General features: G+C 47.9%; 2 protein-coding genes across 3 annotated transcripts in view; both read left to right on the top strand.

Moving 5' to 3' along the window:
• Positions 1 to 2,798, top strand: part of CLSPN (claspin) — a 28,043-nt gene extending 25,245 nt beyond the window's left edge. For both annotated transcript variants that reach the window (XM_007453832.1, XM_007453833.1), the window contains 6 exons: positions 93 to 214; positions 464 to 591; positions 1,136 to 1,238; positions 1,836 to 1,918; positions 2,189 to 2,350; positions 2,688 to 2,798. In XM_007453832.1, coding sequence (XP_007453894.1) covers positions 93 to 214; positions 464 to 591; positions 1,136 to 1,238; positions 1,836 to 1,918; positions 2,189 to 2,350; positions 2,688 to 2,798 — 709 coding nt within the window. The remainder of the gene's footprint in view (positions 1 to 92; positions 215 to 463; positions 592 to 1,135; positions 1,239 to 1,835; positions 1,919 to 2,188; positions 2,351 to 2,687) is intronic.
• Positions 2,799 to 16,628: 13,830 nt separating this feature from the next.
• CUNH1orf216 (chromosome unknown C1orf216 homolog) lies at positions 16,629 to 17,318 on the top strand. The gene has a single exon (XM_007453834.1). It carries the CDS (start codon positions 16,629 to 16,631, stop codon positions 17,316 to 17,318), a length of 690 nt encoding a protein of 229 aa, XP_007453896.1.
• Positions 17,319 to 24,611: the final 7,293 nt, after the last annotated feature.

The raw sequence follows: 24,611 nt of genomic DNA on the forward strand, positions 1-24,611 counted from the left end.
CTTCTGAATAATGAATGGGGTGTGTCTTAAAGCAGGCCCTATAACCAGCCAGAGTGGTCCTGGTTTTGAACACCATATTTTTCCTGTTGTAGGAAAACAATGTTGGATGATGATAAGCGACAGTTACGTTTGTACCAAGAAAGGTACCTTGCTGATGGGGACCTGCACAGTGATGGTCCTGGACGAATGAGGAAATTCCGATGGAAGAACATAGGTATTTTGATTGTTGCCTTTAGAAGCAAATTGTACAAAGGTACATGTTTGTCCAGTTTAAGACAGCAAGAGGAAATCAAAACTATAGCAGGCAGCTGTGGAGGACCTTGCCTTGACCTTTATTTTCTGTTAATGGATAGGAAAAGCTTGTGTCAGTATATTGTAAATGAAAAGGGTTCACTTGTGTCTGTTGAGACACCCTCTCTTGTGGGGAGTGCAGAGTGCTAATAGCCTTAACTCTTTGCTTTAGATGATGCTTCCCAGATGGACTTGTTCCACAGAGACTCTGATGATGATCAGACTGAAGAACAGCTTGATGAGACAGAAGCCAGATGGAGGAAGGAGCGAATTGAACGAGAGCAGTGGCTTCGGGACCAGGTAGGAAGCCTGCAAGAAATTCTCCTATTCCGACCCTACTTATGAGGTCACTCCGTCACCCAGCTTGTCATGATAGTCGTCAAAATCTTGGGCAATATATTGCTGTCCCCATTTTTGGTTGTTTTTTGCGGTACGCGGGCCTCTCACTGTTGTAGCCTATCCCGCTGCGGAGCACAGGCTCCGGACCTGCAGGCCCAGCGGCCACGGCCCATGGGCCCAGCTGCTTCACGCCATTTGGGATCCTCCAGGACCGGGGCACGAACCCGTGTCCCCTGCATCGGCAGGCGGACTCTCAACCACCGCGCCACCAGGGAAGCCCTGCTGTCCCTTTTAATCCTTGAATTTTCTTTTGTGCTTTGAGAAGGTTACCGTGGGCAGTTCTAGTCATGTTTTTGTCCAAAATCCTTTTTTTTTTTTGTCTAAAGCAACAAAGAGTTGCAAAAAGGAAAACAAATGCTGTCCCAAGTACTCTAGCTTCCAGGCTATACTAATTATTTGGGGGAGCTGTGGGCTTCTGTTAATGCTGTCTGATTTTTATTTTCAGGCACAGCAGGGGAAAATTGCAGCTGAAGAAGAGGACATTGGGGAAGATAGTCAGTTTATGATGCTGGCCAAGAAAGTTACAGCCAAAGCTCTGCAGAAGAATGGTGAGCTCTTAGTCCTCCTCAGGGTCTGGCCCCCGGGATTGTTAGTGCTGGAGCCTTATAGGTGACTCCAGCCTTCAGGGGCTGGTGCGGCTTACTCATGGGCCAGTGTCTAATGTTATCTTCAAGAGGTCCCTCAGATGGGGAGAGACAGTATTCTTTCCATCTTAGACTACTGGGCAGTATCGACTTTGTGATTGTGAGTATATGTAGCTGGTTTTGCTTTATGTTCTAAGGCAGCTCAGAGGATTGAATTCTGGCTTCTTTATTCAGTTGCCCAGGATTATATACTTAAGTGTTAGAGCTGGAATTTGAACCCAGATATGCCTAACCCCAGAGCTGAAGCTCTTAAACACTCCTTAACGCTCTTACCACTCTTGTTTTTTCTTATTATTACTGTTAATTAGACAATAAGTTCAGCTGAGTTGTCTGTCTTCTCTTAAACCACTTAAGTGTACTTTCAAGTCATGATTATAAAATAATCAGAGTTCCTATGGCTTTAGTTTATTGGTTTAGTTAAAGGCTTGTTAGCTTGTTTAGATTTAAAAGTAATTCTACGCAGCTTTGTCCAGAACAAGCCTCTCTGTCTTTTCTTTTCAGTCAGTCGCACTGTGGTTATTCAAGAATCAGAGTCTTTATTCAGAAATCCTTTTGAAGCCACCAAACCGGGAAGTGACAACCAGGTTGGTTGGGGACCTTGTTAGCCTGATGTCATGATCTTCAGTGTTATAAAGGCCCAGGTCAAGTTAAGGGAATGCTCTTTCATTAGGGGAGGGAGGTGGCTGCAAGAAATGGAAGTAGGTGTCAAAGGAGCCTACCATTTCTTTTCTACTTGAGCAGGGTAGGACTGTGTCCCCTCAATACCTGGTGGAGGCAGAGAGGCGCTGACTTCTCTTTCTTCCCTTGGCACTTGGAATTTGATACCAGGAATTTGATGACTCTTCTTTCCTCAGCTGAAGACGGGCTCACTGCTAAACCAGCCCAAAGCTGTGCTTCAGAAACTGGCTGCCCTGTCTGACCTCAACCCTAGTGCTCCCCGAAATTCAAGAAACTTTGTCTTCCACACACTTTCTCCTGTCAAGGCTGAGGCAGCAAAGGAATCATCTAAGCCTCGGGTAGGGAATTTGAGAACTGATTTGGTGACTCTCCACAGCAGAGTGAATGAATGAATGAATGAATTGAATTGGATTGGATTGGATTGGATTGAATTGAATTGAAAATATACATATATTTCTGGCTTAAAGGCTTAAATGCTGCAGTGTTAATCTTGCACTCCCAATAAGGTACAAGGGGATTGCTACCTGCAGTAAGTAATCAGCTTTGAAACTTGCCTGGAAAATTTCTATTTCTTTTTTTCTAATGATCCATGATTTAACTATGAGCTGCTTAAGGGCTAAGTGAAGCTAAGTACTTGTATGAAGGTCTTGAGTTGGCTCTTTCTCTGCTCTCTAGGTAAGGAGAAGGGGTCTGTCTTTAATGACATCCCCTTCACCTAAGCGCCTCAAAACAGATGATAGCGCTTCAGGATCGAAGCAAAGCATCTTCAGATACTTGGAAAGCTAATACCACAGGGCACCGGCACCTGTGTTGAGACTTCGTTGAGAAGTTTCTGGCGTTGAAGGTTGGAATTGATGCTCATGTGGATTATCCCCCCTTCCTTCATAATCAGTGCATTAAGGTTGAGGACAGAGATTCCAGTTCTTTCCACTGCATGGCTCTGGACATCTCTTTCCTAGTATTACTTCCTGGGTTGGCCACTAACTTAATTCTTCAGTGTTTACAACATCAACTTGTGGGATACCTGGGTGTCCTCCATTAAATATTTGACATTTTATCCTAGCAGCTTCCTGGGTTGATAACTTTTGGTGAAAGGGGTGATTGGAGGAAGAAAAAGTGTGGCATGACAGAAAATTAGAGACAGCAGTGAACGTCAAAACTGGGATGACTCCTTCACACCCCTATGATCTGCACCATGTTGACCAGGACTTAGTGAAAGAGAGACTTCTTAGAGGACCTAGGAATCGACACATGGGCTGTTTTATTAGTTTTGCCCCTTCCATTTTCATTTATGCCTCTTCCCAGTGCAGTCTCAAATTTCCAATTAACCTGTGCTTCCTTTGTAATAAGGACTCAAACTGGTACCCAGGTCAGAGAGAGCAACTTTCCTGGAGTATGAGGATGAAGATAAAAGGTTACATCCAGTGTCCGTCGACATTAGATATTCCGTGGGGCAGAGAGCTCTCTCTTAGGACTAAATTTTCGATTTGAAGCAGTGTTGCTCAAGGACCTTCCTTCTCATTCTGACTGGAAGTTATATATAATCATTATTTATTGCATTAAACTGGGTTGAGTTTGTCCCCTGAGCAGAGGACAATTTAATACTTCATTACTTATTTTGAGAAAAGATCATCTTGGAGTTTCATCAAAATATTGTTAGGATTGCCACCACTCCCGATTTTCCCTGAACTACCATGAGGCTGTCAGAGTTTTAGATAGATTTTTTTTTCTTCCTCTCAGAACCAAGTGTCACTGCTGCTTTGGAAAAACATTTCATGTAAATACTGTGGTTTCACTTTCAGGAGCTGGACTTGGGAAGCTGGATGAACTGTGCCAGTTTTTCACTGGCAGATAAGGAATACCAGTTTAACTGGTGGAATTAGGATATAGGTTTTCTACAGTTGTTTGTAATATGCAAGATGCTGACTTTGATGGAATTTACATTTGTATATTTGTAATCTTGTAATGGTGAAAATGTATATAAATGGTGAAAATGTTTTAATATGTTATGTAGTTTTTCAATAAATCCCAATGCCTTGAAGGCAGGATTTGCTGTCCAGATTGAATGCTCATTCTTAGGTCAGAGCCTGTCTAATGTTGAGCATTTTGTTTTCAGGGTATCTGTCTCTCAGGGGAGGCCTCTGGGACTGGAGTGAGAGGCTGCTGCCATTGTCCCCTCACTGTCTTCCCAACTCTGGTGAATTGATCGCATTAACTAACCAAGTGGTTTGGGTTCAGGGCAGGTGAGGAGAATTTACATAAATGGTGCCTGTTGTTATAGCCCTTTGATTGGCAGACGTGGGTCCAAGGTGGGCATTATTGCCCCTCCCTTTGAGCTCCCTAAACAGTGGCCAAGGCTAGGCAGCCCTTGCTAAGCAATAGAGAACTAGGGAGGAGGGCTGGATATTTCTCCCCTTTTGCTTTCCCGTATCCTTTTTTGGCAGGGAGAGATGGAGAAGAGTATTAGGATTGACCACTAAGGATAAGAAAATCAGTGCCTGAGAAATCTAGGGAGCAAAGGGTTTCTATTCTAGGCTCCAGAAAGAAAGCACTCTTTGGAGAAAGAAAAGTTGAGTCTTAAGCTCTGGGTCGCTTTTCCCCATGTCAGTGTAGCTGTCAGAAGGCAAGCTAAGCCTTGGTAATAAGATTGAGGTGGAGAGTCGGGACCTGACCATATGACCTGTGCCCAGAGCACTGAGCCTCCAGCTTCAGCTCCATTCTAGTGAAACTGAAGCCCAGGGCCTGTGCTGTGGCTCCTGCTAGGACTCAGCTTCACTAGCTTGGAAATTATCTGCCTGGAGGGATGAGAGCATGTGAGTCTGGGCGATGAGGGTGCTCAGTGTCAGTCCTTTCACCTCCTCTGTGTTCCACACGCTGAGGTAGGGACACATGGTATTTACTTCATTTAAACAATTCAGTCCACAGCTGCACAAACCATACTAGGGTCTCTTCCATAAAGCATCAGGTTATACTCACCAAAGCGCTGTAGAGACAAGGTACTCAGCTTCCTGTGCAAATTCTCAACTGCCTCTCTACAAACTTTAACCCACTTTGAGAATCTCTAATGGCTCAATGTGAGTGTTTTCAGGGTTTTAGCTCCCAGAGATATATGTAATATCTCTTGGGGCTTCCTGTCCCCCAAGTGGGGCTTGTACACCTCAGAATAGGGGAGAGTATTTCTGGGAGGAATATTGTCATGATACTCTCTGATTGTATCATCCCTGAGATGGCATTATATCCTCTACCTTTGTGTCCTACTCACTGCCTGGCACATGGTCTGGAATGTGGAATTGCCCTGTAAGGGTGAATGAAAAATACCAAACCTTTCAGAGCCTCCATTTATATCTATAAAATGAGGATAGTCATTCATGCCTGTCTCAGAGTTGCTGTGAGGCTTGTTGGAAGATGTATGTGGATGCATTATGTCGAACACTACTCTGCAAGCATATGGATTTGCCAATATTACAACTGCATCATGTTTTGTGGACCACTCCTCAAAGGCCTGTTGTCTCATAAGCATCTCAAACTTGACATCTTTAAAAATGTGATGTTCCTTCTCTAAAAACGTGCTCTTCCTCCTGTGTTTCCCATTTCACTAAAAGGTACCTCGACATACCCAGTCACTCAGGCTGGAAACCCAAAGGACATTCTCGATCCCTCCTTCCTTACTCCCATAATCAAGCAATCTCTAAATCTTGTTATTTCTACTTCCAGATTGCATCTTGAATCACCTGCCCTAATCCAGGATTCCATAATTTCTTGCCAGGGTGTTGGCAGTAGCCTCCTGATCTCCCCACTCCCATTTTTGCTTCCTTTCCATCCAATCTGTGCACAGCAGCCAAAGGGCGATATTTGCATAATTAAATAGGAGGACGCCACTCCCTCACTCAAAACCTCTTCTGTCTTCCAGTGCACTCAGGATTAAGTTCAAACTACAAGACCCTCCATGACATAGTTGTGCCTCCCAACCTCCTATCATCCACTGTTCTCCATTCACATTACACAAAGCTTCAGAGCCTTTCCCCCCTTTTTTTCAAATGGACTTCTTTCTTTTTTTTTTTTATTTTCTTTATTTTCCTTATTTTTTACTTATTTATCTTTTGGCTGCGTCGGGTGTTAGTTGCAGCATGTGGGATATTTTGTTGGGGCATGTGGGCTTCTCTCTAGTTGCGGCACTCAGGCTTCTCTCTAGTTGTGGCGTATGGGATCTTTCATTGCAGCGCTTGGGCTCTTCACTGCAGCACGCGGGCTTCTCTCTAGTTGTGGTGCAAGGACTCTAGAGTGCACGGGCTTGGTTGCCCCACAGCGTGTGGGATCTTAGTTCTCCAACCAGGGCTTGAACCCGCATCCGCTGCATTGGAAGGTGGATTCTTAACCACTGGACCACCAGGGAAGTCCTCCCTTCATTTTAGAAGGAACCACAGTCTGGTATTCTTGATGGCTGGTGGGGTAGAGGTGGGGGTGAAGAGGCAGCTCTCAGCTCCAGGCTGGAGAATCACTGGGCCCAATCTAAGGGGTGGAAGGTGCAGGGTCAGGATTGGGAGTGAGTCCTGTAGGTTTTCCAGTCCCCATCTCTTTTTCTCAGAGGCTGAAGGAAGGAAAAAAGCGGACTGCGCACCCCTCTCTTTGTTTGTCTTGTCTAACTTATGCTATTTATCAAAAAGACAGGTTATTTGGAAAACCAGATGGACCCAGGCAAAAATCATCTGGGTTTTCCAAACGTGAAAAATTAGGTTCTGGGGGCCCAGGAGGAAAGGTATATGAGAGAGAGAGAGAGAGAGAGAGAGAGAGAGAGAGAGAGAGAGAGAGAGAGAGAGAGTGTGTGTGTGTGTGTGTGTGTGTTTGTGTGTGTGTGTATGGTTGGGAGGGGGTGAGGAGTATTGAAAGTATTTTATGTCTCTGTAGTCAGACCCGGAAATCCCTCCATAACATCCAAGCTTTCCCCCTCCCTCTTTTTCCTTCAAGTTCTTTATGATTACAATCTAAATGAGAAAACTAAAATCTGTATATTGGTGGCTGGGAGTGCTGAAAGGTTTAATTGGCCAAGAATGAGAACATGTCAGGGCTGTAGCAGAACAGCAGCCGACAGCTTTCTCTAGCTCTCCTGCCCTTGCCTCCTCCCACAGATCCACTGGCTTACTGAGAGTGTCAGGGTACAGAGAGGTTTCAAGAGCAGAGACCCGGTCCACCTCTTGTCCCTTCAATGTTATCATTCCAAAATGATCACAGCAGTTATGCAAGTTAGACATTAGGGGAAGAACTTACCCTTTCATAACTTTGTGATGATATTATGGCCAAAGAACACTGCGGGTTAAGGGCTGTCTGTCCATTAAATATCCAGGGAAGGAGCTAGCTCTGTGGCTACAACCAGGAATTTTTAAAGCTTGTGGTTCTGTTACCTCTGGGCAGCAACATTATTAGGAAGGAACTAAAGCAGGAGGCTATGGAGGCATGACTCTTGGCTGCAATAGAGGAAATGTTCTGGCTGAAATCATAGAGCCCTCTCTCTACATACACACATGCACACTCACAGAACAGAGCCAAGACCCTTTCTGGCCTGAAGAATCTTTGGCAGCAGCAAGAGCACTTGTCGCATTTTGAGTGTCATTTGTCACTGAGCCCTGCCCGGCCACTCACCCATTGTCACAGTGCCATCAGACTGTGATAGCCACTTAATAACTTGATCTCATCTGTATAATCTGAGTTAACTAGCTCCACAGTTGTGAGGATTAAATTTGAGAAATTTGTAAAGTGTCTGCCTCCAGGTCCAGCACATAGTAAATCTCAGTGAGTGCTTGTTGAATGAATGAATCCGTGAATTGGAGCATGAAGGCTCCCTTGACCATTTCCAAAAGTCAGTGCGTAACAGCTTGAATAACAGGCTTGTGGGCTGTCCTGTGGAGCCTGGAGCCTGAGGCATGATCTAACCCTGCCATTCATTTAACACATGTTTAATGAGTATCTGTGGTATGTGGGGTAGACCCCGTGATGCACCACCCTATCCCCTTTGGTGAAGGCTTTGCTGGCCCCTCTGCAGACAGCCTTCAGTGAGGGGACAGCCTTAGCTGCAGAGAACCCCTTACCCAACGCTCACGCCCCATTCCAGCACAGCCCACATCCAGTGATGACAGGAGTGTAAAGGCCTGGCCACCTCAGCTCATTTTGGGACAATTCTAAAGGGCCCATTCTCACTTCAGAGCTTGCTGGGGGGTTGGCTGAGGCTGTCATGGACCTGTATGGTAGTTCAGCTCCTTTCCCCTCACTTCCACAGATGTTGATCCCAAGGGCGGCGTCCTAAACTGTCTGAGTCTGCTTCCTGGGGAATCCAGCCTATGAGTGTGCTAGTTCTGGTGGCCAAGGCTTTAGGACAGGAAAGGACTGAGACTCCTTTGCAGTTTCCAGCATTTGTTTCCAGCGTTGGAGATGTCCATGCTGCCTTTTTATGTCCACCAGAGGGCAGCAGCAGCATAGCAACCCGTCCTCCTGAGGCTCAGTGGGGTGGGCTTGGAGGTCTTTCCCCCAGCCCCCTCCAATTTCCCACCGCTAGTACTGAGTATTAGGCAGGATCACCCTCCTAAGGGAAGAAAACTTTGGGAAACTGTCTAGGCCTTAGTTTTGTCAGTCTCAACACGGCCCCCTCCCACCCCAGTGCCAAGGCCAATCTGTCTTCCTAATGCGGACCCCATCCCCCTCCTCAGTGGGCAACCTCCTTGCCCAGGATCTCCCACCTCTCCACACTCACCATCCACAATAGATTTGTTTTCTGTGTGACAAGGTAATTATGAGCTTGGGGATAGGAGGCCCAGGGGCCAGTCTGAGGATGGTCACTTCAATCTGGTTCTCCCTGTTCTGCTAACATTATTGATTTTTTAGTTTTATTTATTATGATGATTTTTCTGTGAGAACTGGCTCTGATGACTTGAGGTATGGAGGTAGGAGGGCAAAAGCGAATTTATTCTTGTCACAATTTAGCTTCCTGAAACCACCGACCCGACATTTTTTTTTTTTTTTGGTCTACTGGTTTTAGCATCTTTGCTTACCTGCCTTCATTCTGTTCCCTACTCCCCAAATTTCTCCTGAAGATTCTTCCAGGAATTGGAGCCAGATGTGGCTAGAGAATGCCATTAACTTATCAGCAAGCCTTTATTGCATTCCCATTACTAGTCAGTTATTTCTAGGCTAAGCTCCCCAACTTCCTGCTTCTTTCTCAGCCCTTCCCCTGGGGCAGTCCTGAGACAGGCCAAGCTATGTGCCTTTTTTTTTTTTCCTGCAAGAGTTTCTCTGGCTGTGAAATGGGTATGAGGAAAACCTGACGAGGAAGCTTTCAGAGAGGGAGATTGAGATTGAGTGGAGCCTATTCAAAGAGCATGCCTGCCTGACCTTCAGGCTACTAAAGGCCTCCCATGGTGTACTCTACTCCCTTATGGAGAACGGGAGGGGCAGGGTGGGACAGGGCATGGTGACTGCCTGATTGTGGTGGGAATCAGCTGAGGCCGAGGGCGATTTGTGGAGCCACGTTCCCCCAGTCTGTTTTCTCTGTGTGTGCCAGAAGAATGAATAAATCATTGTTCAGGGGTGGGATGCAGCTGCCGGGCTCCTCCCCTCGGCACATGCCCCGACTCCAGCTCCTCCATTGAGGGCTGCTGGAGCAGAGCAGTTTATACACCCAGCTCCCCAAGTCCTATTGAGGCCTCCCCCTCCGCACGAGCCACCAGCTTCAGGCCCATTCAGCCTGGCCCTTTGTGCCGGAGGTTAAGTGGTTACATGTGGGGGGCACCCAGAAAGGACCTGTCAGTCCCTGAAAGGCTGTGCTGATAGCGTGCCCTCCTGCTGATGAATGGGTGGGTGGAGGAGAGAGCAGGGGGGTTATGGAGCCCATGGAGGCAGCTGCTAGGAAGGGGGTGGAACAGGCACTCCCTTCTCTCATTCTCCCTTCAGATCCGCTTCTCTACCTCACTCTGTTGTGGGCTCTGGGACCTTGGATTTGGCTTCTCTGGGCTCCTGGTGGAAGAGAGGCTATTTACCATTTGGGTGCATTGGGGAGAAAGAGTCTATGCTAACTTTCAGGCTTCCAGCATCTCCAAAACACACCTCAGTTTCTCCTTTTTCCCTTCAGGGTCAGGAGGGAGGATGCACGGGGGCTTGGGTAGAGAAATTCATCTCCCAGGTTAATGTGGAGCAGTACATTTGGAACTGCCCCACTGAGCTTTAAAAGCTTCCTGGGGGGCTTCCCTGGTGGTGCAGTGGCTGGGAGTCCGCCTGCCGATGCAGGGGACGCAGGTTCGTGCAGGTTCGTGCCCCAGTCCGGGAAGATCCCACATGCCGCGGAGCGGCTGGGCCCATAAGCCATGGCCGCTGGGCCTTCACGTCCGGAGCCTGTGCTCCGCAGCGGGAGAGGCCACAGCAGTGAGAGGCCGGCATACCGCAAAACAAAACAAAACAAAACAAAACAAAAAACAGCTTCCTGGGAGGTCCCTCAGGAGCTGTTCAGGGTGGATGGTTCCGGGCAGGAGAGATCTCAAACTAGGTATATTACAAAGATTTTGTTGGAAAAGGATGATTCTAAGGCTTAAGAAAAAAAACCTGTAAAACTTCAGATCTGATGTACCACTCCCTCATTTTACAGCTGAGAAAACAGCCATGTTGGGGGTGGAGAAGGGACACATCTTACCTAAGGTGATCACACATCAATTTCTGGATAGATTAGAGTGACACTTTACCTTTAAGAGGTGGTAGAGAAATGGATGAACAAAACAACTAGGTCACCAGCTTCCTAGGCCTTCCTTTCCTGAGCTGAGCTAATTCCGGAGAATGGTTTTTTTCTGCCTTAAGGGCTCTCAGGTACTTCAAAGGTCCTCCAGGGCTCTGCCTGGCCTTAGGAGCCCAAGTAACAGTGTTCACAATTTTAATGTTATTTAACAATGTTCAAGGCATGTTATTTTTATTTAACCTAAAAGGGTTAAAATGCTTTGATTTGTCCAAGTTCCCAAAGCTATGTGGGAAGTTGACAGATGATATGAGCTCAGGAAAAGAAAAAAGCAGGTCACAATGGAGCTTGTCCCCCAGGATTAGATGCCTGTGCTTTGTTTTGATGTGGAATCTTTGGGGGCTTCCTCAGTTATTTCCCTGCCTTCACAGGATGAAGCCCAAGCTCCTTGGAATGCTGGTTAAGGCCTTTCACAACTGGGCCAACTTCATCCTCCAGCCTCATCTCGCATCTCCATTTCCTCCCAAGCTCCAGCCACACTGGCCTCCTCTGTGTTATCTGAACACGCACACTGCATACAGTTTCCGCTGCCTTCTGCTTTCTCTTGGTGAGCTTCTATTCATCCTTCAAAACCTGGCTCAAATATCACCTCTGTGGGGCTTCCCTGGTGGCGCAGTGGTTGAGAGTTCGCCTGCCAATGCAGGGAACATGGGTTCGTGCCCCGGTCTGGGAAGATCCCACATGCCGTGGAGCGGCTGGGCCTGTGAGCCATGGCCGCTGAGCCTGCACGTCTGGAGCCTATGCTCCGCAATGGGAGAGGCCACAACAGTGAGAGCCTGCACGTCTGGAGCCTATGCTCCGCAATGGGAGAGGCCACAACAGTGAGAGGCCCGCATACCGCAAAAAAAAAATATATATATATATCACCTCTGTGAAACCTTTTCCTTCCCGTCTTTTGGGCTCATTACTTTTGCCTTCTAGCTCTGTTGTAGGACCTATCACGTTGTACAGCCCACTCTTTTCTATTTCCCTTTCTAAACAGAGAGCTCTCCGAGGCCACCATCACTTCTGATTCTGCTCTTAATCCTCAGCACATTACCTGGCACAAAGTAGCCCTGTGTAACTGTGTCCTGAATGTGAATAAATGAATGGGAAGGGGCAAGGTCCTTGAGATTAAAACACCTTGATCCTAGCCATCTCTTTTTTCCTGGGAGTACTGACATTTATCCACCTATAGAGGAACTCATGCCGGTCCTATTCCCTGAAGTAGAAATTCCTCTCAGCCTCCCTTGTCTCCTTGCCTAACATCCCAGGCCCCTAGGGCCTGGATCTGGCTACTCACTGCTAGCCAGTCTTGGCTCTGACATCTGTCTGCTCACCAAGATAGCGACTCACCGCCCACTGCTAAATCTTCATGATGGGCTGGCCTTCTGCAGAGCCCTGTTTGGGCTGGTACTGTCCATCTCTGGTGATTTCTGTGTCCCTGCCAGTTAAGTCCCTGCAATCTATGTAGCTGGGTGGACACAGCTACAGACACCCCTTCACCTGGGGTGACTGATTCCCTGGCATCCTGACTGAAGAAGCCTCTGGTAACTGAATAACAGACATCTGTGTATCTGCTTTTCTGTGGTCATGGATGCCCCTGCCTTCCTGGGGGTTTTTGTCCTCCAGGCTCCCAGCTCTCTTGAAAGTCATGGAGCTGCCAGGACCACTGTCTGAGCACTTACTGCATTAATTATACGTGCTAGAGTATCCCACCCCAGATTATCCTTGCCTAAGAAAAGAGAAGCTACATTCTGATGCCCTTGGAATTCACTTTACCTGTCAGGTATTATGTTATTTAGAAATAATCAGCTTTATAGAACAATGGAGTGACCAACTGATGACTCAGCTATGTCAGGTTATTGCATGCTGAGTAAAATATAGGCTTTAGATCAACAATCAATATATAATTCTTGTTTCTTTTGTAACCAGAATACATAGGAAGAGGTAGAGGTAGGTGTGGCATGTTATGTGATTGTACCTAATGACTTTCTCAGAGAGTTTGCTTCCTGTCTCTGATATTCGACATTCTGCGGTTCAGGAGGTTTTAGCATCTAGGGAGAAATGTTTCTAACCAGGGAATGCAGAGATGATTCCACTGCGTTTTGGGCTCCTCATAATACTAGAGGAATAGAAGAAAGGAGGTCACACTTGTAGGCTGATAATGGCTATTAAGGGGAAACAGAGTTGCTACTACTTAATGAGCGCTGAGAGGTGCCTCAGTGGGACCCAGGGGACCACCTTGTGCTCTTGTATTAATCAAGATTCTTTTGATTGCCAGTGAAAGAAATTCCACTCAAGTTAGGCTTGGCAAAATAAGGGGCTTGCTGCAAGGTATACCAAGGCCTCAGGAAACAGGGACAGGACCATCACCAGGACTTCTGTCTTTCTGTGTCTGTATGTCAGCACTATTTTCTCCTACGACAGACTGACTTCTATTTGGCAGGAAATGTGATTGTTACAGCCCTAGGCTCACATCTTCCCTGCTCTGTCTTTCTTTAATTTTATTTCAAAAAGTCCCAGAGAAGGACTCTGATACGTAGAGTGGGAGTCCTATTCCTAGATTCATCAGGCTTCCATATGACCCACCTAATTAGAGCTGGGAGAGACAGGAGAGGTATGAGGAGGAGCTATTCAGGGCCCACCAAACAAACAATTAGATTTTGTTGTGACTTTATGACATAGGAAGACCTGTATCACTGCAGACCACCAAAGCTCAGAGACTTTACAAGTGAGGATTTGGGTCACCTCATAAGGAAAAAAACTCCCGCTGAAGGTAAGGGGAACTTGCAGTGGATAAGGGAAAAGGGAGACTAGTTAGGACCTGATGTAGAAATGGGGCTCAGGTCTCCACGTGTATATTTTTAGCTGGGGGAGTGTCCAAAACTTGAGTTACTTCTGCCTTTTCCTTTTTATTTCCTTTCCCTCTTAAAATAGGAGTTGTCGTAATCATGAAATGTTTTTTTTCTCTTCCATTTCCCTTATTTTGTATATAGGATTTGTTGGTGTGATTTAATTTGCCATTTAATCTCTAGGTTGCAGAATGGTAAACTGGAATTAAGTTGGAAATGGAAGAGGATGCCTCGTTATGGAGATCAGACTCAAATTATTCTTTTAAAACAAAAAAAGCAAAAGAAAGGGAGGCGGGAAAAACAAGGGTATTTTTAAATGTATTATGATTCAAAGATGAATCCATAGGAGTTTTGTTTTGTTTGTTTTTAATTGGTGGCATGGAGGGGGTAGCAGGAGGAAGGTATAGCCAATTGCTTGGTTTACTCAGTAAAGCTGGGGGGTAGGAAGGGACCTCCTGGAAGCTCATGTGCCCTAAAGGCTAAACTTGTCCCAGACTTCTTTCTGGGGCTGCCTCTCCCTAACAGCAGCCAGTGCTTTTTGGTCTTATCATTAGAGTAAGCAATTACTCTGTTCAGTAAGTGACTTTAATTAAATAAGCACAAAATGAACATATAACTTCAAATTATGATAGATGCTGTCAAGAAAAGGATCAAAATGCCCTGGGATAATATAAAAGGGGGAACTAATCCGGCCTAGGAGGTCAGAGAAGGTTTATCTGAAAAGAGATCTTGAATATGAGAGGGGGAAGAGAATTTTAGGCAGAGGGAGCAGTGTGGCAGAAAGAAGCATGAGACCCAGTTCCAGAGACTGAAGGGCAAAGGCTGAAGCTGGAGAGATAGAGCAGGATGCTCAGAGCCCTGCGGCTGCAGCCTTGGTATTTACCCTGCAATGCGGAAGCCATTGAAGGGTTTTAGGCAGGAGGGTGGTGACATGATCAGATTTTCATTCTGAAAATGTCACTGTATCTGCAGTGAGGAAAACCGATCGGAGCGACCCAGTAAATGCAGTTAGGTAATTAAACAGGACCTGCAAGGCCTCGATCCAGGCTGCCGAAGGCGGGGGAGGCGATTCCGACGCTCCGGCAGGCGCACGGCTCCGCGGAAAACCGAACCGGCACACGTGGGCCAGGCTGCCCCGCCCCGCCGCGCTGACGCCGCCTGACTCGGCAGTCCCGGCTTGCATTGGGCTCACGGCCCGGGATCCCACACCCCACGCGCCGGCCCGCGTGGACGCCCAAGCCGAGGGATTCCTCTACCCTCCCCTCCGCCCAGCCCCGAGGGACGAGTTCTCGCCGCGGGCGCTCGGAACCAGAGCCAGCCGGGCGGGGCGGCACCTCGAGGCTGTGAGTCGGGGCCCGGAGCGGGAGGCCTTGGACCCTAGCAGGGGGCGGGGGTCACAGCCTCTGCCCAGCTGCCTCTTTTGGAGAGATTAGGGATGGACGGTCAGTATCCTCTGTCTCCTGGGGGTAGTCTCCCTTTCCCGCAAGGGTAGACAGGAAGGGAGGCCGCCTCCCCACATCCTTACAGAGCGCTCTCCCACACACAAATTGTGGATTAGCTTAGAGAGAAGCCTGGGGTGTCTCGGTTCCCATGTTACCGTCTCCGAGAACCCCTAGGTCCTTAACAAGACCCCACCTCATTCCAGCTGCCTTCACGGCCCCGCCCAAATTTAGGAAATAGAAAACATTTGGGCGGGGACATCTCCAGGCACCTTGCTTGGCGGGATGGAGTCTGTAGATTACGAAGGGACCCTCCCTACACCATTGCCCCCAGGACTTCTTCCCACCTGGATGTGGGGAGGGTCCCTGCCATCTCCACTTACACTCTCCCTCATTCTTACTGATCCCCACTTTTTCTAATCCTAGTAGTTTATGGTCAGTAGGAACTTCTTGTCAATTTAAACCCTAATTTTGGGAGAAGTCGGTTATTGGGGAGGAAAGAATAATGTGGTGTGTTCTCTCTCTAGGGCCTCAGGATGGAGCAAGCCAGAGGCAGGGACCCGGGATAGTACTAGACACGGAGGGAAGGGGCAAGGTCAGAAGAGAGGCTTGTCAGTGGGAGAAGGGCTTCCTCACTGGGCAGAGGAGGGAACCCAACCCAGCTCTTCCAGCCCTGGGCAGCCAGCAGTAGTCTCTGCTAGTCTTGGCCCGTCTCCCTGAGCAGAGCTATCCCACTGCAGCCCCCCTCCCCCATTCACTTACTCACTCTGCAAGGATGTGCTGATGCCTGCTTAGTGCCACGTTCTGTGCTGGCTCCTGAATATGATGGAGGGTATATAGAGGAATTCCATGTCTAGCTAGGGAGCCAGTAAGCTGCTATTACAAGATAGAAAACAAAAACCAAAAAAAGCTGAATAGACATTTATTGCTCATAAACTATGTGCCGGGGACAAGAAACAAACATGAGTAAGACAGCATGTACCCAGGGCAGTGGGGATCCTGAGGAAGGCATAGTTAACTGTGTGTGTTTGTGTATATCAGGGCAGTGGGGAGGATATCAGGATAGCTTCAGGGAAGTGGGCGTACTAGAGCTGCGTTTTGAAGTATGAAAAGGAATTTGCTGGGTGCAGAAGGGAAGAGCTGAGAGGGAAGGGGAGAGGAAGGATATTATAGGCCCAGGGAGTTGTATGAGGAGAATAATGGTGTGTCTGGAGATCTCTGAGCAGTGTGGAGGCAGAGTGGCAAGAGGCAAGTCTGGAGCAGTGGGCAGGGGCCAGATGAAGCACGCCTTGCAGGCCGGGAAGAGGGTTAGCAGGAGGTTAGGGAGGGAGCCATGACAAACTTACATTTTTAACTAGAGGCAGAGAGATCAGAGGACAGCCTGCCTCAGGGCTGCGGGAAACCCTGTGAGGAGACAGAATCAGCAGTCAGAGAGGGAAGAGGAAAACCACCAAGGGAGGTGTTACCAGAGCCAAGGGAAAGGAGCAGCCTTGTCCCTGCTGCCAGGCTGCTTCGACTTCAGGCACCCCACCCTGTCCTGCTCTGACTCATTCTCTGCTTCCCTTTGACAGACCAGATGTTTGCCATCCAACCAGGGGTAGCTGAAGGGGGGCAGTTCCTGGGGGACCCGCCTCCTGGAGTATGTCAGCCCGAGCTTCAACCAGACAGCAACTCCAACTTCATGGCAAGTGCCAAAGATACCAATGAGAATTGGCATGGGATGCCAGGCCAAGTGGAACCCATACTGACGAGGAGCTTCTCTGAGTTGCCCTCTGACAACCAGGCCTTCCAGGATCCTGGACTCCCTGAGGGGGAGGTCCGCAGCCCACCAGAGGGGGCAGAGATACCTGGAGCTGGGCCTGAGAAGATGGGTGGTGCCAGCACAGTCTGCTCCCCTCTGGAGGACAATGGCTATGCCAGCAGCTCCCTGAGCATTGACAGCCCTAGCTGTAGCCCTGAGCCTGCCTGTGGGACCCCTCCTGGCCCTGGCCCTCCAGCTCCCCTTCTGCCCTCGGTGGCCCAGGCCGTACAGCAGCTGCAGGCTCAAGAGCGCTATAAAGAGCAGGAGAAGGAGAAGCACCATGTGCACTTGGTGATGTACCGTCGCCTGGCCCTGCTCCAGTGGATCCGGGGCCTGCAGCACCAGTTGGTTGACCAGCAGGCCCGTCTGCAGGAGAGCTTTGACACCATTCTAGACAACCGGAAGGAGCTTATCCGCTGTCTCCAACAGAGGGCAGCACCATCCACACCCCAGGACCAGGGCTAAGGGTGTCTCTGTACAGGGGTGCAAGGGTTTATGTATATATTTGCAGGCATGTGTGTGGTTGTGCACAAGCAAGTACAGATTATTTGCTGGTATGAGTGCAGGGAAGCATAAGTGAGTATGTCAGTGCTAACATGTAGGCAGATGTGCACAGGCCGTGTGAGAAGCAGCAGCCCTATGTGTGAGTATGTACATATGTGTATGTATAGTATGTATGTAGGAGGAAGTAAATTTGTATATGCATGTGTGGACGGGTACCCCACGGTGTGTGTATATGTGCATGAGTGAAGATATATATGCAAAATATGTGTGTTTATGTATGAGTGAGTTTGAGCATGCAGATTTGTGGTGGGTGTTTGTGAGTGAGCCCTTGTGTGTGCAGGCCTATGTGTAGGGGTGCATGTGTGCAGGTGCGTGCATGGGATGTATACATTAGGAGCATGTATATTTGCAGGCTGACTCAGGAGCAAGTGTGTGCAAATATATGTTCAGTTGCACACGTGGGGCATCCATCCATACCTTATGTTACCCGTGGTCTCCACTCGCCTTTTTTCTCCACAGGTCCCACTGCTCCCTGGAGAGAAGGCTAGCCTGCTCTCATTATCTGAAGGTTGCAGCTGATCCTTTCTCTTGGATTTCTCGGCTACCTCTCCTTATCCCTCCCCTTCACTCCTCCCAGATCTTGCTCTGCTAAGGCTGTTGTCCCTGATGGTGGATTTGCTGTAGGAAGTTCGGTCGCTACTCTGGCCTACTATGGCTTTTGGGCTGCAATCTTGCCAAGGCAATTGGTAGAGAACTGGTATCAGGGAAGGGAGCTAGAATGGTGATTGACACCATGGCAGGCGTGGAGGCGGGATCAGAGGAGAAGATAGGGGACTGTCCCACTTGAAATCTGCCATTGGGCACGTGGGAGATGGGGTTGGGGGAGATGACGATGGCAGAACCCTGAGAAGACTAGGAGAATGGGAATTCTACAATACCAGTTCCAAACAAATCACACCTCTCCACTGCAAGGGAGCTGTTGCAAACCATATTGACTTAAGCTTCTGATGAAAAGGAATCTGTGTTAATATAATGTCACATGTCAACTACACCTCAATAAAAAATAAAAAAGAAAAGGAATGTGTGCTTTCCAAGCTTGCAAGGAGTGGAGAGGTGTTCCAAGGCTGTTGGAGAAAAATCTTGCTTCCCTCTCTGTGCTGCTCCTTGCTGTGCCTCTCTGGCTGTAGCAACATTAGGTGTCAAATTAATTTGGTCAGTTTCTCTGAAATCAGACTGTCTGGGCCAGAAGGAGCCACAGTTTGGCTCTCCAGAGTGGGCAGTGGGCAGTGTCAGTCCAGCCACTGGAAGCTCTTAGGATGCTGGGCCATACCCTCTTCTGTGACTGCATGGACTTGACAGGCCCCAGCAGAGGCTCTGTGAGGTGGAAAGCTGGTGAGTTCTGGAGAGAACCAAGGACTAAAGTAGTTGAGCTCCCTGCTTTGCTTTTGGGAGCCAAGAGAATGCAAAATCCTGATAGGTGAGCAGTGACACAGAGGTCACTGATGCCTCTGGCCCTGTCTCCCTATCTGTAAAATGAGTGGGTGCGTAGGTGAGAGGTATAGGGAGTGACGCTGAAGCAATGGCCCTGGGAACTCTGTGTCTCACTTTTGCATGTTGAGTGTGAACCTGGCCTCTGGACCAACGAAGATAAACTGGGGCAAAGAAATTCATTTCTTGGGTTTGTGTTTCTATTCTACCTGTCGTTAGGTGGCCTCTTTTCCTCACTGTCTGAGCTCCCCTTTTGAGCAGGGTTCTGGGCTGGAAGCTGGGGCGCGGGTGTTGGGAAAGACACTGGGGGGAGGAATTCAGTCTGCTATGGCTGGCAGTCTCATGGGGGGATATGGGGAGGTGGATGTGGGGGGAATCTTTCTTCAGGGGCCTCTCAGTCCGACAGGGGAGACTTTGGCCTCTGCCCAAGAGCCCCATATGGGATTGTCCTTGTCCTAAGGCACCTTTGGGCCTGAAAGGGAGGGGCGTCAATTGTGAGGGACACATGCACCTCTGACACTCATATATCACACTCATATACTCAATCTGCCCTGGAGCCACCACTTCCCTGAAGGGGGGTCTGATTGTGAAAGACTGAGTCAGGGTCCTTAGATGGTTCTGACACAGATGTAGTTATAGTACGTGTACATGACTTCAGATATTTGTTGACGCCAATCTAGATTAGATTTTGTATTTTACATTAGTTTGTATGATGATTCATCAATTAGTTTCTAAAAAATTCAATACTTTTATAAAGAAAGTATATTACAGTTGACCCTTGAACAACGCAGGAGTTAGGGGCACCAACCCACCATGCGGTCGAAAATTTGTGTGTAATGTATAATCAGCCCTCCATATACGCAGTCCTTCCATATCCATGGTTCTACCTCCTTGGATTCAACCAACTGCAGATGGTGTAGTATTGTAGTATTTACTATTGCATAACAAATTATCCTAAAACTTAGCGACTTAAAACAATCACCATTTCTGGGGCTTCCCTGGTGGCGCAGTGGTTGAGAGTCTGCCTGCTAATGCAGGGGACACGGGTTCGAGCCCTGGTCTGGGAGGATCCCACATGCCGCGGAGCCCTGGTCTGGAGCCCGTGCTACACAACAAGAGAGGCCGCGATAGTGAGAGGCCCGCGCACCGCGATGAAGAGTGGACCCCACTTGCCACAACTAGAGAAAGCCCTCGCACAGAAACAAAGACCCAACACAGCAAAAATAAATAAAAATAAACTCCTACCCCCGACATCTTAAAAAAACAAAACAAAACAAAACAATCACCATTTCTGTAGGTCAGGACTCTCTTACCAGGCTGCAATCAAGATGTCAGTCCAAGGTCCCTGGTCTCCTTTGTTGGGAGCATTCAGTTCCTGGAGGGCTGTAGGCTGGAGATCACTTTTAGTTCCTTCCCTGTGGGCAGCTTCCTTCATCAAATCATGCAAGCCAAGAAAGTTATAGAGTATTAACAAGACAGAAGTCACAGTTTTCTGCCACCTAATCACAGAAGTGACATTCCTCAGTGTTGCCATGTTTTATTGGTTAAAAATAAGTTGCGGGCTTCCCTGGTGGCGCAGTGGTTGAGGGTACGCCTGCCGATGCAGGGGACGCGGGTTCGTGCCCCGGTCCGGGAAGTTCCCACGTGCCGCGGAGCGGCTGGGCCCCGTGAGCCATGGCCGCTGAGCCTGCGCGTCCAGAGCCTGTGCTCCGCAACGAGAGAGGCCACAGCAGTGAGAGGCCCGCGTACCACACGCACACAAAAAAAGTTGCTTAAAGGGAGAATATTACGCAAGGCTCTGAGTACCGGGAGGGGGTGGTCATCAGGGGCCATCTTAGAGGCTTCGTGTTACAGGAGGCATATTTTGATTGATCAGATAAAGGCATATTTTATTAATTATTTTTAATTATACAAATAAAAATTAATTCTACTTATAAAAATGGAAACATTTCAGAGAAATCTAATGTTTCCTTTTATCCCTCCCCAACAAGGTATATATATTTTAAACCTCACAAAGTATACTTCTTGCTGAAACAGTGACCCAGGACATTAATAATTCTTGTTATCTCAACATTTGACATTTAAACAGAAACGATACTGGACCAGTTTTGTTTTTTTCTTAAGGTGTGTCTCATTATTCCTTTTTCTTTTTCTTTTTTTAAAATAAATTTATTTTATTTATTTATTTTTGGCTGCATTGCGTCTTCGTTGCTGCGTGCGGGCTTTTTCTAGTTGTGGACAGCGGGGGCTACTCTTTGTTGCGGAGCACAGGCTCTAGGTGTACAGGCTTCAGTAGTTGTGGCGCATGGGCTTAGTTGCTCCACAGCATGTGGGATCCTCCCGGATCAGGGCTCAAACCCATGTCTCCTGCGTTGGTGAGCGGATTCTTTTTTTAAAAAAAAATTTTATTTATTTATTTTATATTTATTTTTGGCTGCGTTGGGTCTTTGTTGCTGCGCACGGGCTTTCTCTAGTTGTGGCGAGAGGAGGCTACTCTTCGTTGCAGTGCGTGGGCTTCTCATTGTGGTGGCTTCTCTTGTTGCGGAGCACTGGCTCTAGGTGCATGGGCTTCAGTAGTTGCAGCACATGGGCTCAGTAGTTGTGGCTCGCGGGCTCTAGAAGGCAGGCTCAGTAGTTGTGGTGCACGGGCTTAGTTGCTCCACAGCATGTGGGATCTTCCCAGACCAGGGCTCGAACCCATGTCCCCTGCATTGGCAGGCGGATTCTTAACCACTGCACCACCAGGGAAGTCCTGATACTGGACCAATTTTAATAAGTTCCATTTATTAAGAGACGTTGTTCTAGCAAAGGGCTATAACTAAATTTGAATAACTTTAACTGTGAGGATTTCTAACAAGACAACATCAAGCCCTCAGAGCACAAGAGGGTGAATTTTCAGAAAAAGCCTCTTTCCTGAATGCATGAAGGCTTTTCTGAGTAAAACCGGTGGTTAAGAGCACAGACTCAGAAGCCAGACCCCTGGATTTGGATGTTGGCTCCATTTCTTTCTGTCTCTGTGACCTTGGGCAAATCAATTAACTTCTCTGTTCTCCAGTTTCCTCATCTTAAAATGAAGACAATAGTAGTACCTCATAGGATTGTTGCAAGGGTTAAATGGATATATAATATGCAAAATACTGTACCTGGCACATAGTAAACTATGTTAATGAGAATTATAATTATTATTATAGATAGTGCTTTTGTGATGCACACTTTTTCACAGAAAAACAATCAAATTTTTCCTTAAGGAGTCTGAATCTAAAATTTAAAAGACATCATTTTAAAAAGGCTTTTAAAAAATAAAGCTGCCTTGGGCTTCCCTGGTGGCGCAGTGGTTGAGAGTCTGCCTGCTGGTGCGGGAGACACGGGTTCGAGCCCTGGTCTGGGAGGATCCCTCATGCCGTGGAGCAACTAGGCCCGTGAGCCACAACTACTGAGCCTGCGCGTCTGAAGCCTGTGCTCTGCAACAAGAGAGGCCGCGATAGTGAGAGGCCCGCACACCACGATGAAGAGTGGCCACCGCTTGCCACAAGTAGAGAAAGCCCTCGCACAGAAACGAAGACCCAACACAGCAAAAATAAATAAAATAAATTAATAAACTCCTACCCCCAACATCTTCTTTAAAAAATAAAAAATAAAGCTGCTTAATATTCCTCTCCATAAGAGAGCTTTCTGAGCTGAGAAAAAGATGAAGGCCAGACCAAGGAACAAGTGTGGTGAATTGCATGTTGACAGGAGCCCTGCCAATCCTGGGTTTAGGGACAGACCCAGCCCCTGGTGTGGTGGTGGGTTAGGGAAGGAGCTTGACAAGAGCAGGAAGTCGGGGCTGGAGCCAGGCCAGCAGAGTTTGGGGCCGGGATGCTGAGGCAGGACCCCAGTGGATGAGCTGACCCAGCCAAGAATTGTTGTTTCCAATCAGGCACGCTGGCCATCAGGCCTGATAGTGGGAAGCTCTGAGGCTACTGCTGTACCTGTGTGGGGAAGACCTGGTCCAGAGACTGTCTAGACTGCCTCTGTTTCTTTGCCTGTGGCAACTGTACAGACTGAACGAGGAAATGGGTCTGAAGATGCTTTGTATGCATTAAAACAATCAAGGCCCCCCTGCACAAGGCCCTACAGTGCCAGCCCTGCCCTTGAGCAAGTCTTGCCTGCACAGGTAGATAAGGCTTGCATCCAAAAGACTAATGCATTAGCCGCTCAGCCAAGGAGAAGGGGAGCTGCAGCTGCCCCCTGTGAAGGTCTCTGCCTGAGACTTCTATACTTGGGAGGTTGTTTTAAAGTCACTGAGTGGGGATTTCTTAGTCCCTGGGCCAGTGAGAAGAGTGGGGAAGTTCCATACACTAGGGAGAGGTTTAGCCAGTGAGCCACCTTCCCCTTCCTGCCAGAGTGAAACCCCATGACCAGGAGCAGGGAAGTCTAACTCAGGTTTCTGGTCCTACCTGAGGAGACTTATTTAATAGGAGGAATGAGGGATGAGGCTGGGACTGAGACCCAGAGACCCACAGGTCAAGGCACACAGCAGAGGCCTGAGCAGGCCCGAGGGACAGGAGGAAGCATGGGAGGGGTTGGCAGGGAGGCAGTGCAGGGCTGGGTCCTCTGGGGAGAAGGAGGGTCTGGGTCCATGGAAACTTCCTCTCCAGGGACCCCGAATAGGTCTGCACCATCAAGTGTTGTCAGAGGGGATGGGATTAAAACCTGGGGTGCAGGGAGGCAGGGAGTGAAGTGGGAATGAGGAGTGTAGGAGTTACGGGGATAAGGAGACTGCAGAAGGTAGGTGGGCTCCCAAGCCCTGTAGGTGTGGCATATCATATCAGTGCTCTGTGTACAGATGGTGCCCGACTTATGATGATTTGATTTATGATCTTTTTAAAGAGATTTATTTACTATTTATTTATTTTATTTTATCATTTTTGGCTGCGTGGGATCTTCATTGAGGCATATGCGGGATCTTTCCTTGTGGCACGCCGGGCTCTTCCTTGTGGCGCACAGGCTTCTCTCTAGTTGTGGCGTGCAGGCTCCAGAGCGCGTGGGCTCTGTAGTTTGCGGCATGCGGGCTCTCTAGTTGAGGCGAGCAAGCTCAGTAGTTGTGGAGCACGGGCTTAGTTGCCCTGTGGCATGTGGGATCTTAGTTCCCTGACCAGGGATTGAACCCGCGTCCCCTGCGTTGTAAGGTGGATTCTTTACCACTGGACCACCAGGGAAGTCCCCGATTTATGATTTTTAAAAAAAGTAATTAGAAATATCCTAGTATATTGTACTTCGGAGATAAAGACTCCTTTGGGCATTTAGATCCCTACTTCATCATCACCACCATCACCACACACACACACACACACACAAACACAAATCAACTATTTACACATGGATTAAAAAAAATTACTCTTGTGCATGAACAAAAATGAAAACACAAATAAATTACTTAAGGTATTCCAAAACCTTTTTCACATTCTTTCTTTTGTATGAATCCCCCTTTATTCCAGTCATTAGTGTTTGTGTTTTCTCATAAAACGTAGTCTTTATGCTATTAAGAGCATTGGTGATGAGCACTTCATTAAGAAGCATCTCAGCATTGTCTCTAGAATTTCCTTCTGAGACAGAAAACATTTCTGGGACTGGAGACTGAAGTGTTCATCCCGTTTTCCTTCTTTCCAATTAAAGCTGATTCCATGACAGAAATATCAATCTGTGGAAATAGCATTTTTTTTCCTCCCCAAAGCAGAAAATTCAGCACCTGTACTTAGAGTTCTGTTGGAGAAGTGGCTGAAC

The sequence above is a fragment of the Lipotes vexillifer genome, unplaced genomic scaffold (genome assembly GCF_000442215.2).
Source record: "Lipotes vexillifer unplaced genomic scaffold, Lipotes_vexillifer_v1.1 scaffold213, whole genome shotgun sequence".
NCBI classification, from domain to species: Eukaryota; Metazoa; Chordata; class Mammalia; order Artiodactyla; family Lipotidae; genus Lipotes; species Lipotes vexillifer.

What these genes read in the sequence shown, in the direction of transcription:
- CUNH1orf216 (XM_007453834.1), top strand. Translation starts at nt 16,629, where the DNA reads ATGTTTGCCATCCAACCAGGGGTAGCTGAAGGGGGGCAGTTCCTGGGG.